The sequence below is a fragment of the Rhodamnia argentea genome, chromosome 11 (assembly GCF_020921035.1).
Source record: "Rhodamnia argentea isolate NSW1041297 chromosome 11, ASM2092103v1, whole genome shotgun sequence".
Lineage (NCBI taxonomy): Eukaryota > Viridiplantae > Streptophyta > Magnoliopsida > Myrtales > Myrtaceae > Rhodamnia > Rhodamnia argentea.
In genome coordinates this window covers 14,108,915-14,125,841 of record NC_063160.1, presented here as the reverse complement: position 1 = coordinate 14,125,841, position 16,927 = coordinate 14,108,915, and the positions used below count along the sequence as shown (strand labels likewise).

Genomic DNA, 16,927 nt, shown 5'->3' with positions numbered 1-16,927 from the left:
ACATGAGAAGACAGTGCCATGTTAGCGATTTTTGGTCAAAATTATCTGGATAGACTCAATTAGTATAAATGCAAAATATTTATGACTAAATTGTCATAATTAAAAGGTTTATGACTGAATTGGCACCAAAGTAATATGTTTAGAACTTTTTTGACACTTTTCTCGAAAATATTTTTCTAAGTCATTCCTTTTTTGTGGAACAAACCGAGCTTAAGGTGCTCAACAAATTTCTCGTGGAAGAGCTACAGCAGCTTACGACATCGTTTAGAACGCTATATTGCCTGTCTTTTAGGCACACGGCTAAAACCCCACACAACTATACCAAATGCAATAACCTCACAAAATCTCTTCTTTTATGTCGAACAAAGGGCTTGCTTTGGCCCATAACGGATTCAACCACCGCGATCGAGTATTTGCTGAGTGTACCAACCCAAGGCCCATGACATTAATCTCGTCAATACTGGACCCAGGTAAATATAAATTTTATTTATTTCGTGAAAAAATGAATCATTTAAAAAATAAATAAATAAACCCCATATAGAAAATTGAGCTAAAAATCATGCAATTACGGCAACAGAAAACAGCGGGACCCAAATTGCATGGGGGGACAAGATTGGAATGCATTGTTTGAGCAAAAAAAGACACCAATGTCTACTCTTTTCCCCCCGGCCGAACTGACATGACCGGCACTGATTATCTCAGAACATCTTGCGAGCATACTTGCTGAAAATCTGATCAACGAGAATATGGTAGGCCGCCTCGGTAGGATGGAAGCTGTCCCAGAACACGAACTCGGTGTCGTTGCCGCACGTGTCGGGGTGATCGAGACGGTTGCAGAGATAGCTCACCTCTATGTTCCCCGTGCCGCAGCACCCTTTTGTAGAGACTTTAAATCCTATACAGCAAAAACATAGGGAAGAACATGCCAAATTAGTAGATGTCGAACAACTCCATGCCGAACATCCGGACACCGACACGGGAAACGGGTCTTCCCTCGCCGGAGACGAAGATGGGCAAAGAGATCGGAGAGACTAGTCAATGTGTAGGATGGGAGAGAGTTGATTACCGAATCGAGCAGGGTCTTGGATGATGGCGAGCAAAGGGTAGTAAATGTCGACGTAGACAAGCCTAGCTCCGGGGAGGTCCTCGTTGAGGGAGTCGATCTCGGCGCTGAGCTTGGAGTTGAAGAGGATGGCCACTTCGTTGGCCGGGTCGAAGCAGTCCCTCTCTGGGCCTCCATGTAGAGTCCTCTGCGACGGGATGCACCCCACCGGCGGCAGGCTGAGCACCCCAATTCTCCTTGCCCCTAGTCCGTACAGCTCCTGCCCGCCACCCAAGTCATGAATTATAGACTTAATTTGCCTTAATTATATGGTGAAGCGAAAGTTGACAACTTTAAGAGAGAGTCTCCTCCAAAATATTAACAAAGCTATGAAAATCATTCGCCCGTGTTGTTACCCGAAGGAAACTCGAAGCCGAGCCAACCATGAGATCGGTGTAGGACGAGATGTCGTACTCGAATCTTCTCAACGGCGTTGCGAAGTAAGTGTTGGTTATGTCATTAGCGCCGCTGCACACTATGTACAAGCTCTCGGATGCGATGGCCGACGCTCTCTCCTCCCCGACCTCCGAACGTACGGTTTCCATGTACTTGGAGTAGAAATCCAATTGATCCGACAAGGATAGTACCATCTGTCGACAAATTAAACACAGACAAGATCGAGCTTTAATAGCCTGTGATACTATTTAGGGATTAAGGACCGAATTCCTGTGTTAGATTTAAAGCATTGCTCATATTCGATTCTCTAGACAATCAAATGTATGTAATAACGATATTTGGTGAATCATCCGGACTTTGACTTGCGTCTTATCCGATTCATTACTTCAATCGTGTATTGAGAGAGAGAGAGAGAGAGAGAGAGAGAGAGAGAGAGAGAGAGAGAGAGAGAGATTACAATTAATTCGGCAGAGAGAGGATCATATCCGTTGGCTCCAGAGGCAAAGCTCACGCCGGTGAGGAGGTCTTGGAGCTCCAAATTTGGATCCAGATAAGCTGGTAAGAGCTTCTTAACTCCCAATTTCTCAGCTATCAACAAAAAAAAAAGATTAAAAAAGGGATCTTCAAATTGAATTATCAACTAAAATTCATCAAAGGGTAATTGAAACTATAGCTCATGTGCTCAACTATCGGAAAAACAAAGATAGAACTAAAGTGTATCAAAGTCTAGTTGAATGAAATGTCTAATTGCTGAAACATGGCACGAGCAAGATCAATCAAAGTACCCATTTTACAATTCACTTTCAAAATATCCATATATCACAGAAAAATGACTGGAAAAGTCCTACATTTTTTTTTATTAATTCAAATCTAAACATTTTCTATTTATGTCAATTCGGTTCATTTGGCCAACTTTCACCGGCTATAGAGAATCAAGGGTGCTTTTAATTTCCTCGTTTAAGTCATGTGGTACGAAGAGAATGAATGAATTTTTTTTTTTAGGGGGCGCATTCAATTTCATGTGATAAATGATCTTTATCTCCAAAAGCAAAGCCAGGAATGCCATGCACGTAGACACATTGGGACACGTAGAGAAAGGGGAAATTACCAAAAAAATCCAAAACCTAATGCAATTGTGACAATTCATTCCTAATTTTTTTTTTTTTTGTTTAAGTCATAAACCTTTTGCAATTGTGCCATTTAAGTCCATCCGACGAATTTTGACCTGCTGGCACCGACGTGGATGCCAGCCAGTCGGCGACCTAATATTTTAATTTTTTTTTGAATTTTTTGAATTTTTCTTTCTTTTTCATTTTCCTTTTGTTTTTTCTCTTCCCCCACCCCTCCCTACCTCCAACCGGTCGCCGAGATGTCGCTGGAGAGGCCGAGCCTCGCCCGGCCCCAGCGGGGGTCAACCTCATCGTCGCTAGGCGAGGCAGCGACGGCAAGATTGAGTCCTGCCACGGCCGAGCGAGGCTCGACATGGTGGGGCTCGACCTCGCCCGACGACTGCAATGAGGTGAGCCATCCGGATCAATCCCGATGTCCTAAGCACGAGCACGAGGACTCGGCTTCTCATCCCCTTCGAAGATCTCCTTCGTCTCCATGCTCCACTAAATATCCCCAGAATATTTGCTTGTATTTGCAGGTCATGCTCTCCTCAATCAATTGCTTTTGATCCCCAAAAGTCAGTGACTTTTTCTTCCAAGGAGTTTCCTGCAAGACCTCGCTGGACACCAATCCAATTGCGAGCCTCGCCATTGCTGCCTCGCTCGGCGACGGCGAGGTCGACCTTCGCAGGGACCGGGCGAGGCTCAGCCTTTCCGACCTTGTCTTTGGCCGGTCGCCGATCGACAATCAGCTAGAGGTGGGGAGGGGTGGGGGAAGAGAAAAAAAAAAAGGACAATGAAAAAGAAAGAAAAAAGAAAAGAAAAATTATAAAAAAATAGAAAATTTTAAAAAAATATTAAAATGTTAGGTCGCCAACTGGTAAAAATTTGTCGAATAGACTCAAATGGCACAATTGCAAAAGGTTCAAGACTGAATCGGCAAAAAAAATAATTTAGGACTGAATTGATACAATTGCAATAGGCTTAGGACTTTTTCGGTAATTTTTCTCGTAGAGAAAAGGGCAAGTGATTCGACACTGGACTCGTGAATTCTATGCAAAGTTGAGAACGAGCGAGGCGATTCAATCCCACGACCCGGATCGGGTCGGCAAATACATATGAACCAATCATTCTTGCAGTGGGGTCGGTTAAGGGCTAATCTTTACTCATCTAGTCTCCACATTCCCAACACTATCCACAATAAAAAGCGAGCGAGCGAGCGAGAGAGAGACAGAGAGGAGAGGAGAGATGTGCGTACCCAACATGTCCGAAGGGACTCGGCCGTTGCTGAACCGCCCCATCGGCACGCCCTGGTCGAGATCCCGACCGTAGGGCGGGAAGTTGCACTTGGCCACGGTCGCCAGCCCATTGTTGTTCCCCGGGTCCACGATCGAGTCTCCGAAAGCATAGGCCGCCGGCACCGTCGCGTCGCGAGGAGGCGGCGACGCTATATAGGAGGCGGCCCCATGGAGCGGGGAGATGAGTGCTACCGCCCAGACGGCGGCGAGCAAGACCTTGGGATCGAAGGGCGGTCGCGGAGGACGGAGTCTGCTAGGGATCGAGCTCATTGAAGGACAAGGAGGAAGGGAGTGAACTTTGAACTCGAGGGAGAAGAGAAGAGGTTTTATGTCGTTTTTTGTGTTGTCTGGGAATGAGGAGAGGAGAGAATTTAAAGACGGGGGTGGCAGTGGCCGTGGGAGTTGTGGGTGGGGGTGCCGGGTTCTTCACGCACTTAACGTATATGTATATATATATACACACGTATATGTACGGTTATGTATACTAGAGAAGATCATGGGCCCCACGTGGGACTTTCGTTTGTACTCTGCTCATGGAAAGAGAACACATAGAGCCCGCGTCTCGCGGCTTTTCAAATCGATGCAATTTGTCAGTCGCATCTTTTCATGATTTCGCGACTTATTAATTCGGTTTTCGATTTTTCCTTTTCGTTTTTCGTGGTGACCCCTCACGGCCTAGCCTACGTCAGCATCGGTCGTGCCACGTAGAAAGACAGCATCCACATTAGCGATTTTCGATCAAAATTGGCTAGATGAATTAAGTTGGCACAAATGCAAAATGTTTACGACTAAATTGCCATAATTAAAAATGTTTATAATTGAATCGACATCAATGTAATAGGTTTATGAACACTTTTTCTAGAAATATTTTTTTAAATCATTTATTATTATTATTATTAGTAATATTTTGTTTTGCGGTAGAAAGGAAGCTTAAGCTTGCTGGACAAATTTCTCGTGGAAGAGCTGCAGCAGCTTACGACATCTTTTAGAAAGCTATGTTACCTGTCTTTTAGGCACATAGCTAAAGCCCCACGCACGACTTATACCAAATGCCATAACGTCACAAAGTCTCTTCTTTTATGCCGGCAAAGGGCTTGCTTTGGGCCATCATGGTTTGAACCATCGCGATCGAGTATTTGCTGAGTGTACCATCTCAAGGCCCATGACATTAATCTTGTCAACAGATGGATCCCGGGTAAACGTAGGTTTTGTTTATTTCAAGGGGAATGAATTATTTCAAAAATAAAAAAGACCTCATATAGAAAATTGAGCTAAAAAAAAACATGTAATTACAGCAACAGAAAACAGAGTGATTCCAAATTGCATGGGGGGACAAGATTGGAACGCGTTATTTAGCCAAAAAAGAGACCAACGTCTACTCTTTTCCCTCCTGCCGAACCTACTTGACCAGCATTGATGATCTCAGAGCAACTTGGGTGCGTACTTGCTGAAAATCTGATCGACGAGAGTATGGTAGGCCACCTCGGTAGGATGGTAGCTGTCCCAGAACACGTACTCGGTGTCGTTGCCGCATGTCTCGGGGTGACCGAGTTGGTTGCAGAGATAGGTCACCTCTATGTTCCCCGTGCCGCAGCACCCTTTTGTAGAGACTTGAAATCCTACACAGCAAAAATATATAGGGAAGAACGCGCCAAATTAGTAGATGTTGAACAACTCCATGCCAAACATCCAGACATCGACACGGGAAATGGGTCTTCCCTCGCTGGAGACGAAGATGGGCAAAGAGATCGGAGAGACTAGTCAAAGTGTAGGATGGGAGAGAGTTGATTACCGAATCTAGCAGGGTCTTGGATGATGGCGAGCAAAGGGTAGTAAACGTCGACGTAGACAAGCCTAGCTCCGGGGAGGTCCTTGTTGAGGGAGTCGATCTCGGCGCTGAGCTTGGAGTTGAAGAGGACGGCTGCTTCATTGGCCGGGTCGAAGCAGTCCCTCTCGGGGCCTCCGTGTAGAGTCCTCTGCGACGGGAGGCACCCCACCGGCGGCAGACTAAACACCCCAATTCTCCTTGCCCCTAGTCCGTATAGCTCCTGCCCGCCACCCAAGTCATGAATTATAGACTTGATTTGCCTTAATTATATGGTGAAGTGAAAGTTGACAACTTTAAGACACAGTCTCCTCCAAAATCTTAACAAAGCTATGAAAATCATTCGCTTGTGTTGTTACCCGAAGGAAACTCGAAGCCGAGCCGACTGTGAGATCGGTGTAGGATGAGATGTTGTACTGGGAACTTCTCCATGGCGATCCGAAGTAAGTGTTGGTTATGTCGTTAGCGCCGGTGCACACCAGGTACAAGCTCTCGGACGCGATGGCCGATGCTCTCTCCTCCCCGACCTCCGAATGTATGGTTTCCATGCACTTGGAGTAGAAACCCAATTGATCCGACAAGGATAGTACCTTCTGTCGACAAATTAAACACAGACAAGATCGATCTTTAATAGCCTGTGATACTATTTAGGGATTAAGGACCGAATTCCCGTGTTAGATTTAAAGCATTGCACATATTTGATTCTCTAGACAATCAAATGTATGTAATAACGATATTTGGTCAATCATTTGGGCTTTGAATCGCATCTTATTTGATTCGTTACTTCAATTGTGTATTGAGAGAGAGAGAGAGAGAGAGAGAGAGAGAGAGAGAGAGAGAGAGAGAGAGATTATACAGCTGATTCGGCAGAGAGAGGATCATATCCGGCGGCTCCGGAGGCAAAGCTCACGCCGAGAAAAAGGTCTTGGAGCTCCAGGTTTGGATCCGTATAAGCTGGCAAGAACTTCTTAATTCCCAATTTCTCAGCTATCAATAAAAAAAAAATTTTAAAAGGGATCTTCAAATTGAATTATCAACTAAAATTCATCAAAGGTTAATTGAAACTATAGCTTAGGTGCTCAACTATCGAAAAAAACAAAGATAGAACTAAAGTGTATCAAAGTCTAGTTGAATGAAATGTCCAATTGCTGAAACATGGCACGAGTAAGATCAATCAAAGTACCCATTTTACAGCTCACTTTCAAAATATCCATATATCACGGAAAAAAGACTGGAAAAGTCCTACACCTTTTTTTATTATTATTAATTCAGTTCTAAACTTTTTATATTTATATTAATTTAGTTCATTTGGCCAACTTTCACCGGCTATAGAGAATTGAGGGTGCTTTTGATTTCCTCGTTTAAGTCATGTGGTACGAAGAGAATGAATGAATTTTTTTTTCTAGGGGGTGCATTCAATTTCGTGTGGTAAATGATCTTTATCACCAAAAGCTAGGCCAGGAATACCATGCACGAAGACACCTCGGGACATGTAGAGAAAGGGGAAATTACCAAAAAAATCCTAAACCTATTGCAATTGTGTCAATTCAATCATAAATATTTTTTTGGCCGATTTAGCCCTAAACCTTTTGTAATTGTGTCATTTAAGTCCATCCAGCGAATTTTGACTGGCCGGCGCGTGAACTCGATCTGCCGATAACCTAATATTTTATCTTTTTTGAATTTTTATAATTTATCTTTTCTTTTTTTTCTTTCCTTTTCATTTTCCTTTTTTTTTTCTCTTCCCCCACCCCTCCCTACCTCCAGCAGGTGGCCGATCGACGACCGACCAGAGACATGGCAGGAGAGACCGAGCCTGGCTCGGCCCCGGTGGGGCCGACCTTACAAGCCCATATCTGGACCGGCGAGGTCGAGCGTTGCCCGGCCATGGCGGGGTTCTCCACACTCCACTGAATATCCCAAGAATATTTGCTTGTATTTGCAGGTCATGTTCTCCTCAGTCAATTGCTTTTAATCCCCAAAAGTCAATGACTTTTTCTTCCAAGGAGTTTCCTGTAAGACCTCGCTGGACACCAATCCAATCGTGAGTTTAAACGTCGTTGCCTCATCCAGCGATGGCAAGGTTGACCTCAGTAGGAGCCGAGCGAGGCTCAACCTCTCCTGCTGCGTCTCTAGCTGGTCGCCGATCGGCGACCGGCTGGAGGTAGGGAGGGGTGGGGGGAAGAGAAAAAAAAGGACAATGAAAAAGAAAGAAAAAAGAAAAAAGAAAAGAAAAATTATAAAAATTCAAAAAATATATTAACATATCAGGTCACCAGTCAATCGGCGTCCATGTTAGCACCGGCAGGCTAAAATTGGCCTGATAGACCTAAATGACACAATTACAAAATGTTTATGATTGAATCCGAAAAAAAAAAAAAAACATTTATAACTGAATTGACAAAATTACAATAGATTTATGACTTTTTCAGTAATTTTCTCAGTAGAGAAAAGGGCAAGTGAATCGATAATCGACTCGTGAATTCTATGCAAAGTTGAGAACGAGCGAGGCGATTCGATCCCACAACCCGGATCGGGTCGGCAAATACATATGAACCAATTGTTCTTGTGATGGGGTCGGTTAACGGCTAGTCTCGACTCATCTAGTCTCCACATTCTCAACACTATCCACAATAAATAGAGAGAGAGAGAGAGAGAGAGAGAGAGAGAGAGAGAGAGAGAGAGAGAGAGATGTGCGTACCCAACATGTCCGAAGGGACTCGGCCGTTGCTGAACCGCCCCATCGGCACACCCGGGTCAAGATCCTGACTATAGGGCGGGAAGTTGGACTTGGCCAGGGTCGCTAGCCCGTTGTTGTTCCCAGGGTCCACGATCGAGTCTCCGAAAACATAGAACGCCGGCACCATCGCGCTGCGAGGAGGAGGCGACGCTATATAGGAGGCGGCCCCGTGGCGCGGGGAGACGAGTGCTACCGCCCAGACGGCAGTGATCAAGACCTTGGGATCCAAGGGCGATCGCGGAGGACGGAGTCCGCTAGGGATCGAGCTCATTGGAGGAGGAGGAGGAGGAGGAGGAGGAGGAGGAAGGGACTGAACTTTGAACTTGAGGGAGAAGAGGAGGTTTTATGATGTTTTTTGTGTTGTCGGGGGAATGAGTAGACGAGAGAATTTAAAGACGGAGGTGGTAGTAGCCGTGGGTCGTGATGTTTGGGTAAATGTGGGAGTTGAGGGCGGGTGTGCCCTCTTTTTCATGCACTTAAAACCAATATGTACGGTTATGTCTCGTGGCTTTTCAAAATGACCAATCTACGACCTATTAAATTCGGTTTTATATTTTTCTTTTTCCTTTTTTCTTTTTTTGTGGTGAGGCCTCACGGCCTCACCTTGGTCTGCGAGGGGGACCGAGACTCCTCGCTCGCGGCCGATCAAGGCTTCGCGGCCCTCTCCGACGTCGCAGGCCTTCAGCCACCAAAAAAGGAAAGAAAAAACAAAAGTAAAGAAAGAAAAAAGGAAAAAAAAAGAGAAAGAGAAAGAGATTTTGAATTGAACCAAAAAGAACGAATGGTTACTTTTTCAATTAACCGAATCGAAAATTGAACCGAATCAAAATGCGCAAATTTTTGGTTCGGTCCAACTCGGCTAGTGGTTCGAGTTCGGTTTTTCGGTTCAATTCTAATACCCCCGGCGAAAGATGAATGGCTTGGAAAGTATTTTTCCCGAAAGTGATCTCTTCGTATCGCTTGAGAAAAACGAACGAACGAACAATATTTTCGCCGTCCATAGAAATGTTCAAGGCATAAATTGTTGTCAACAACGAGAATATTTTTCAACGACAAACTATTTCAAGCGATACAAGCAATCATTTTAAGAAAAATATTTGGGAAAAATATCAAAAATGTCTTAAACCTATTGTACATGTGTTAATTCAGTCCTAAACCTTTTTAAATGTGCCAATTTAGTCATAAACCTTTTGCATTTGTGACAATTAAGTCCATCCCGCCAATCTTTTTTCCAGAAAAATTGTTGACGTGGGTTTTTTTTTTTTATGATCGTTAATATGTATATTTTGGGTTAATAATACAAAAAACCTCAAATTAGTATACATGTGACAACTTTACCTTGAACTAATTTTTGAACCAAAAAAAATTTCGATACACCCGCAATAAATTTATCCCGAACTAATTTTTGAACAACAAAAAATCTCAAATTGGTACACCCGTGACAAATTTATTCCAAATAGGCATACATGTGACAAATTTACCATCCATTAGTTTCTGTTAAATTTCACCAAAATTGTTGAGTTAGATGAGACGTGGCGGTTGACGGATTTATTAGTTTGAGAGTTTTTTTTATCCCGAATTAATTTTTTAATCTCAAAAAATCCCAAATTGATACACATGCGATAAATTTATCCCGAACTAATTTTTGAATCACAAAAAATTTCAAACTAGAACACCCGTGACAAATTTATCCCAAATCGGTACACATGTGATAAAGTTAACCTCCATTAGTTTATGTTAAATTTTATTATCAAATTACTGAGTTAGATGACATGTGATAGTTGATGAGTTTATCAATTTGGAATTTTTACAACACATGTGTACTAATTTGGAGTTTTTCGTGGTATTAACTCAATTTTATGGGAACAATGAAGGGTTAATTTGTTACATGTTATTAGTTTGGGGTAAATTTATCACAAGTATATCGGTTGGGGTTTTTTGTAGTCAAAAAATTAGTTTGGGGTAAATTTATCGCAGGTGCACCAATATGATATTTTTGGTGGTAAAAAAATTAGCTTAGGATAAATTGTCACATGTGTAATAATTTGGGATTTTTCATGACAAGAACCATATATTTTTAGTAATATTTTTTTCATCTTTACTTTTTTTTCTTTACTCTCTGTTTTAGATTGAGGGCTTGCAAGGTCATCGGCCAACTCGTGTCGGCCCCAAGCGAGGGCCGGCGACCCTTGTTGGCACAAGTCAAGTGTGTTGCGGCCCTTGCCCAAATCCCAAGAGGGCCGCGATTCCCTCACTTGGCTCAGATCGAACAAGGGCGTGCGTTGCGGCCGTCACGAGCTCCGGGCAATGACCTCGTCGGTGACCAACAAGGGTTGGTCGGCAACCCTCTTCGGCCTCAATCTAACAAAAGAAAAATGTTCAGAAAAAGAAAAAATAAGAACAAAAATAAAATTTATTAAAAAAAATGTCCACTTGAGAATCGGTCTTGCCACGTAAGAAGACAGTGCTATGTTAGCGATTTTTGGTCAAAATTGTCTGGATAGACTCAATTAACATAAATGCAAAAGATTTATGACTAAATTGCCATAATTAAAAGGTTTAGGACTAAATTGGCACCAAAGTAATATATTTAGAACTTTTTTGACACTTTTCTCGAAAATATTTTTCTAAGTCATTCATTTTTTGTGGAACAAACGGAGCTCAAGATGCTCAACAAATTTCTCGTGGAAGAGCTACAGCAGCTTACGACATCGTTTAGAACGCTATCTTGCTTGTCCTTTAGGCGCATGGCTAAAACCCCACACAGCCATACCAAATGCAATAACCTCACAAAATCTCTTCTTTTATGTCGAACAAAGGGCTTGCTTTGGCCCATAAGGGATTCAACCACCGCGATTGAGTATTTGCTGAGTGTACCAACCCAAGGCCCATGACATTAAACTCGTCAATAGTGGACCCCGGTAAATATAATTTTTATTTATTTCGTGAAAAAATGAATCATTTAAAAAAAATAAAAATAAACCCCATATAGAAAATTGAGCTAAAAATCATGCAATTACGGCAACAGAAAACAGCGCGACTCCAAATTGCATGGGGGGACACGATTGGAATGCATTGTTTGAGCAAAAAAAGACACCAATGTCTACTCTTTTCCCCCCGACCGAACTGACATGACCGGCACTGATTATCTCAGAACATCTTGCCAGCATACTTGCTGAAAATCTGATCAACGAGAGTATGGTAGGCCGCCTCGATAGGATGGAAGCTGTCCCAGAACACGAACTCGGTGTCGTCGCCGCACGTGTCGGGGTGATCGAGACGGTTGCAGAGATAGCTCACCTCTATGTTCCCCGTGCCGCAGCACCCTTTTGTAGAGACTTTAAATCCTATACAGCAAAAACATAGGGAAGAACATGCCAAATTAGTAGATGTCGAACAACTCCATGCCGAACATCCGGACACCGACACGGGAAACGGGTCTTCCCTCGCCGGAGACGAAGATGGGCAAAGAGATCGGAGAGACTAGTCAATGTGTGGGATGGGAGAGAGTTGATTACCGAATCGAGCAGGGTCTTGGATGATGGCGAGCAAAGGGTAGTAAATGTCGACGTAGACAAGCCTAGCTCCGGGGAGGTCCTCGTTGAGGGAGTCGATCTCGGCGCTGAGCTTGGAGTTGAAGAGGACGGCCGCTTCGTTGGCCGGGTCGAAGCAGTCCCTCTCGGGGCCTCCGTGTAGAGTCCTCTGCGACGGGATGCACCCCACCGGCGGCAGGCTGAGCACCCCAATTCTCCTTGCTCCTAGTCCGTACAGCTCCCGCTCGCCACCCAAGTCATGAATTATATACTTAATTTACCTTAATTATATGGTGAAGCGAAAGTTGACAACTTTAAGAAGAGTCTCCTCCAAAATATTAACAAAGCTATGAAAATCATTCGCCCGTGTTGTTACCCGAAGGAAACTCGAAGCCGAGCCGACCATGAGATCGGTGTAGGACGAGATGTCGTACTCGAATCTTCTCAACGGCGTTGCGAAGTAAGTGTTGGCTATGTCGTTAGCACCGGTGCACACTATGTACAAGCTCTCGGATGCGATGGCTAACGCTCTCTCCTCCCCGACCTCCGAACGTATGGTTTCCATGTACTCGGAGTAGAAACCCAATTGATCCGACAAGGATAGTACCATCTGTCGACGAATTAAACACATACAAGATTGAGCTTTAATAGCCCGTGATACTATTTAGGGATTAAGGACCGAATTCCTATGTTAGATTTAAAGTATTGCACGTATTTGATTCTCTAGACAATCAAACGTATGTAAAATCGATATTTGGTGAATCATCTGGACTTTGGCTCTCGTCTTATCCGATTCATTACTTCAATCGTGTATTGAGAGAGAGAGAGAGAGAGAGAGAGAGAGAGAGAGAGAGAGAGAGAGAGAGAGAGAGAGAGAGAGAGAGAGAGTACAACTAATTCGGCAGAGAGAGGATCATATCCGTTGGCTCCGGAGGCAAAGCTCACGCCGGTGAGGAGATCTTGGAGCTCCAGATTTGGATCGAGATAAGCTGGCAAGAGCTTCTTAACTCCCAATTTCTCGCCTATCAACAAAAAAAAAAGTTTAAAAAAGGGATCTTCAAACTGAATTATCAACTAAACTTCATCGAAGGGTAATTGAAACTATAGCTTATGTGCTCAACTATCGAAAAAAACAAAGATAGAACTAAAGTGTATCAAAGTCTATCGCTTGAATGAAATATATAATTGCTGGAACATGGCACGAGCAAGATCAGTCAAAGTACCCATTTTACAGCTCACTTTCAAAATATCCATATATCACGAAAAAATGATTAGAAAAGTCCTACACCCTTTTTTTTTATTAATTCAATTATAAACATTTTATATTTATATCAATTCAATCCATTTGGCCAACTTTCACTGGCTATAGAGAATCGAGGGTGCTTTTAATTTTCTCGTTTAAGTCATGTGGTACGAAGAGAATGAATGAATTTTTTTTTCTAGGGGGCGCATTCAATTTCGTGTGATAAATGATCTTTGTCACCAAAAGCAAAGCCAGGAATGCCATGCACAAAGACACATCGGGACACGTAGAGAAAGGGAAAATTATCAAAAAAATCCTAATCTATTGCAATTTTGCCAATTCAGGTTCTAAACCTTTTTTTTTGTCGATTCAGTCCTAAACCTTTTGCAATTGTGTCATTTAAGTCCATTCGACAAATTTTGACCTGTCGGCCCTGACGTGGATGCCGGCCGATCGACGACCTAATATTTTAATTTTTTTTAAAAAAATTTCAATATTTATTTTCTTTTTAATTTTTTCTTTCCTTTTCATTTTCCCTTTTTTTTTTTTTTTTTTCTCTCTTCCCCTACTTCTCCCTACCTCCAACCGGTTGCCGAGACGCCGCCGGAGAGGCCGAGCCTCGCCCGGCCCCGGTGGAGGTCAACCTTGTCGTCACCGGGTGAGGCGGCGATAGCAAGGTCGAGTCCAGCCACGGTCGAGCGAGGCTCGACTTGGCGGGGCTCGACCTCGCCCGGCGACCGCAACGAGGCAAGCCATTCGGATCAATCTCGATGTCCTAAGCATGAGCACGAGGGCTCGGCTTCTCATCCCCTTGGAAGATCTCCTTCATCTCTATGCTCCATTTAGGCTATGTTTGGCGGTGATTCTAATCATCCTGTTTCATTCCCTAAAATAAAAAAGGATTAGAAATATGTTTGGTAATGAAAAAAAAATGATTTTGTTTATGGTCCCGGGAACACTTTTGGACCACTTTTCAGAAGCAAAAAAAAGATGATTATGATGTTTTGGAACACTTTTGGGAATCACTTTTTTGCACGATATACTTATGACTTATCCCTCATACTTATAATTAAAATTTTAATATAAAATGATATTATTTATAAAAAAAAAAGTCCACGTGGATTTTCAACTTTACATAAATTAAAATTCAATTTTAAAAATTGCTAAAAACTAATTTTCTTAAATTAAAAATTTTATTTAAGTTAAATTTAATAAAAAAAATTTAAAAATTTAAGAAATGGGGAAATAAAAAATATTTAGATTTTTAATTTAATAATTAAAAAATTAAGATGGAAAAAAGCTAAAATTTTGAAAAAAAATTCTTGTCACCGGATTCTTCGCCTCCCCTTTTTAAAAAAAATTAGTTTTTTTTGTAAAATTTTAAGCCTATTTTAAATTCAATTTAAACTTAAATGTAATTTAAATTTAAATTTATATTTAAAAATTATTTTTTAGAAAAATTTTAAATCTAATTAATTTTTTTATATTAAGGGACCTCTAATACGCATGTTTTTTTTCGATTTTTTAACTATTTTATTTTTTATTCTAATTAAGTTTGTATTTTTTTTATTTCCTATTATGTTTTTTCAACTTTTATCTTTTTTTATTATTAAAAACTAGACCCAATCTTCCGCGTCACGAACTAAATCTCCATTTTTTCTCCATTTTTCGAGCCGCACAAAAAATTTGTCAAGTTGGGTGAAAAAAAAATCAATGTAGTTGAGTTGCAAGTCTTGTAAGCTTGTACGATGTGTAATTACAAGAGTGCAAAACTATAGACAGTTGAACAATGATGAGCTTTTCTTTCATTTTTTTTTTTTTTGGTAATCAATCTAGAAGTCACAAGAAATAATAACAAACAAATGATTTTGACAAATTCTGTAAATGTAATGCGAATTACTTTTCAAACAATATAAACGATCGCATACTCATGACAAATCGACAAACGAATTGGGAACGGAAATTTTGTTGCTTTTTTTTTTTTGCTCCATAATCACTATTTGATTATTTTCCCTATTCTTTGCCATCAAATGTGATTATATAATTATTTGATTTAAATGACAAATTGGGAACGGAAATTTTGTGCAACTACCAAACGCGTTTATGTTCCAGGAACAAAAATTTTAAACAGTTACCAAACGTGTTACGATTCTCAAAAAATCATTCGGTGAACAGAATAAAAAAAATGATTTTGATTATAATCATTTTTTTAGAACAGAATCACTACTAAACAGAGCCTTAATATCCCAAGAATATTTGCTTGTATTTGCAGGTTATGCTCTGCTCAGTCAATTGCTTTTGATCCCCAAAAGTCAGTGACATTTTCTTCCAAGGAGTTTCCTGCAAGACCTCGTTGGACACCAATCCAATTGCGAGCCTCACCGTTGCTGCCTTGCCCGGCAACAGTGAGGTCAACCTCCATAGGGACCGGGCGAGGCTCGGCCTCTCCGACCTCGTCTGTAGCCGGTCGCCGACCGTCAATCAGCCAAAGGTAGGGAGGGGTGGGGGAAGAGGAAAAAAAAAAGGACAATGAAAAAGAAAAGAAAAAATAAAAAAAATAAAATATTAGATCCCCAGCCGGTTAAAATTTGTCGGATTGACTTAAATGGCACAATTGCATAATGTTCGGGATCAGATCGGCAAAGAAAAAAAAAGTTTAGGACCGAATTGGCACAATTGCAATAGGCTTAGGACTTTTTCGATAATTTTTCCCGTAGAGAAAAGGGCAAGTGATTCGACACTAGACTCGTGAATTCTATGCAAAGTTGAGAACGAGCAAGGCGATTCGATCCCACGACCCGGATCGGGTCGGCAAATACATATGAACCAATCATTCTTGCAGTGGGGTCGGTTAAGGGCTAATCTTTACTCATCTAGTCTCCACATTCCCAACACTATCCACAATAAAAAGTGAGAGAGAGAGAGAGAGAGAGAGAGAGAGAGAGAGAGAGAGAGAGAGAGAGAGAGAGAGATGTGCGTACCCAACATGTCCGAAGGGACTCGGCCGTTGCTGAACCGCCCCATCGGCACGCCCGGGTCGAGATCCCGACCGTAGGGCGGGAAGTTGCACTTGGCCACAGTCGCCAGCCCGTTGTTGTTCCCCGGGTCCACAATCGAGTCTCCGAAAGCATAGGCCGCCGGCACCGTTGCTTTACGAGGAGGTGGCGACGCTATATAGGAGGCAGCCCCGTGGCGCGGGGAGATGAGTGCTACCGCCCAGACAGCGGTGAGCAAGACCTTGGGATCGAAGGGCGGTCGCGGAGGACGGAGTCCGCTGGGTATCGAGCTCATTGAAGGACAAGGAGGAAGGGACTGAACTTTGAACTCGAGGGAGAAGAGAAGAGGTTTTATGTCGTTTTTTGTGTTGTCTGGGAATGAGGAGAGGAGAGAATTTAAAGACGGGGTGGCAGTGGCCGTGGGTCGTGATGTTTGGGTACATGTGGGAGTCGTGGGTTGGTGTGCCGGGTTCTTCACGCACTTAACGTATACGTATATATATACACACGTAAATGTACGGTTATGTATACTAGAGAAGATCATGGGCCCCACGTGGGACTTTCGTTTGTACTCTGCTCATGGAAAGAGAACACATAGAGCCCGTGTCCTATGAAGCACCGATACGCGGAGGGAGGGGCCGAGTCGGTGTCGGACACGTTCGGACACCCGTCCGACAAGCGGTCA

The 16,927-nt window shown here is 42.5% G+C and overlaps 3 protein-coding genes across 5 annotated transcripts in view; all 3 read right to left on the bottom strand.

The window, feature by feature from the left end:
• Positions 1–552: 552 nt before the first annotated feature.
• LOC115732513 (GDSL esterase/lipase EXL3-like) overlaps positions 553–16,927 on the bottom strand; it is a 28,923-nt gene continuing 12,548 nt past the window's right edge. The window contains exons 2-6 of one of the 3 annotated variants that reach the window (XM_048272633.1): positions 3,866–4,134; positions 1,956–2,086; positions 1,459–1,692; positions 1,067–1,322; positions 553–895 (exon numbers count right to left, since the gene is read on the bottom strand). In XM_048272633.1, coding sequence (XP_048128590.1) covers positions 699–895; positions 1,067–1,322; positions 1,459–1,692; positions 1,956–2,086; positions 3,866–4,134 — 1,087 coding nt within the window. In that variant the 3' untranslated portion in view covers positions 553–698. Of the gene's footprint in view, positions 896–1,066; positions 1,323–1,458; positions 1,693–1,955; positions 2,087–3,865; positions 4,186–16,927 lie in introns of those variants that run through there. The other 2 variants (XM_048272634.1, XM_048272632.1) reach the window with 2 other exon arrangements.
• On the bottom strand, positions 5,203–8,883 carry LOC125312870 (GDSL esterase/lipase EXL3-like). The gene is made up of 5 exons (XM_048272637.1): positions 8,432–8,883; positions 6,587–6,717; positions 6,090–6,323; positions 5,698–5,953; positions 5,203–5,524 (listed from the first exon to the last, which is right to left on the bottom strand). The coding sequence occupies exons 1-5, from the start codon at positions 8,739–8,741 to the stop codon at positions 5,328–5,330; spliced, it is 1,128 nt and encodes a 375-aa protein (XP_048128594.1). The 5' UTR covers positions 8,742–8,883; the 3' UTR covers positions 5,203–5,327.
• LOC115733693 (GDSL esterase/lipase EXL3-like) lies at positions 11,412–16,554 on the bottom strand. Its single transcript, XM_048272635.1, has 5 exons — positions 16,228–16,554; positions 12,895–13,025; positions 12,380–12,613; positions 11,989–12,244; positions 11,412–11,817 (listed from the first exon to the last, which is right to left on the bottom strand). Exons 1-5 carry the CDS (start codon positions 16,535–16,537, stop codon positions 11,621–11,623), a joined length of 1,128 nt encoding a protein of 375 aa, XP_048128592.1. The 5' UTR covers positions 16,538–16,554; the 3' UTR covers positions 11,412–11,620.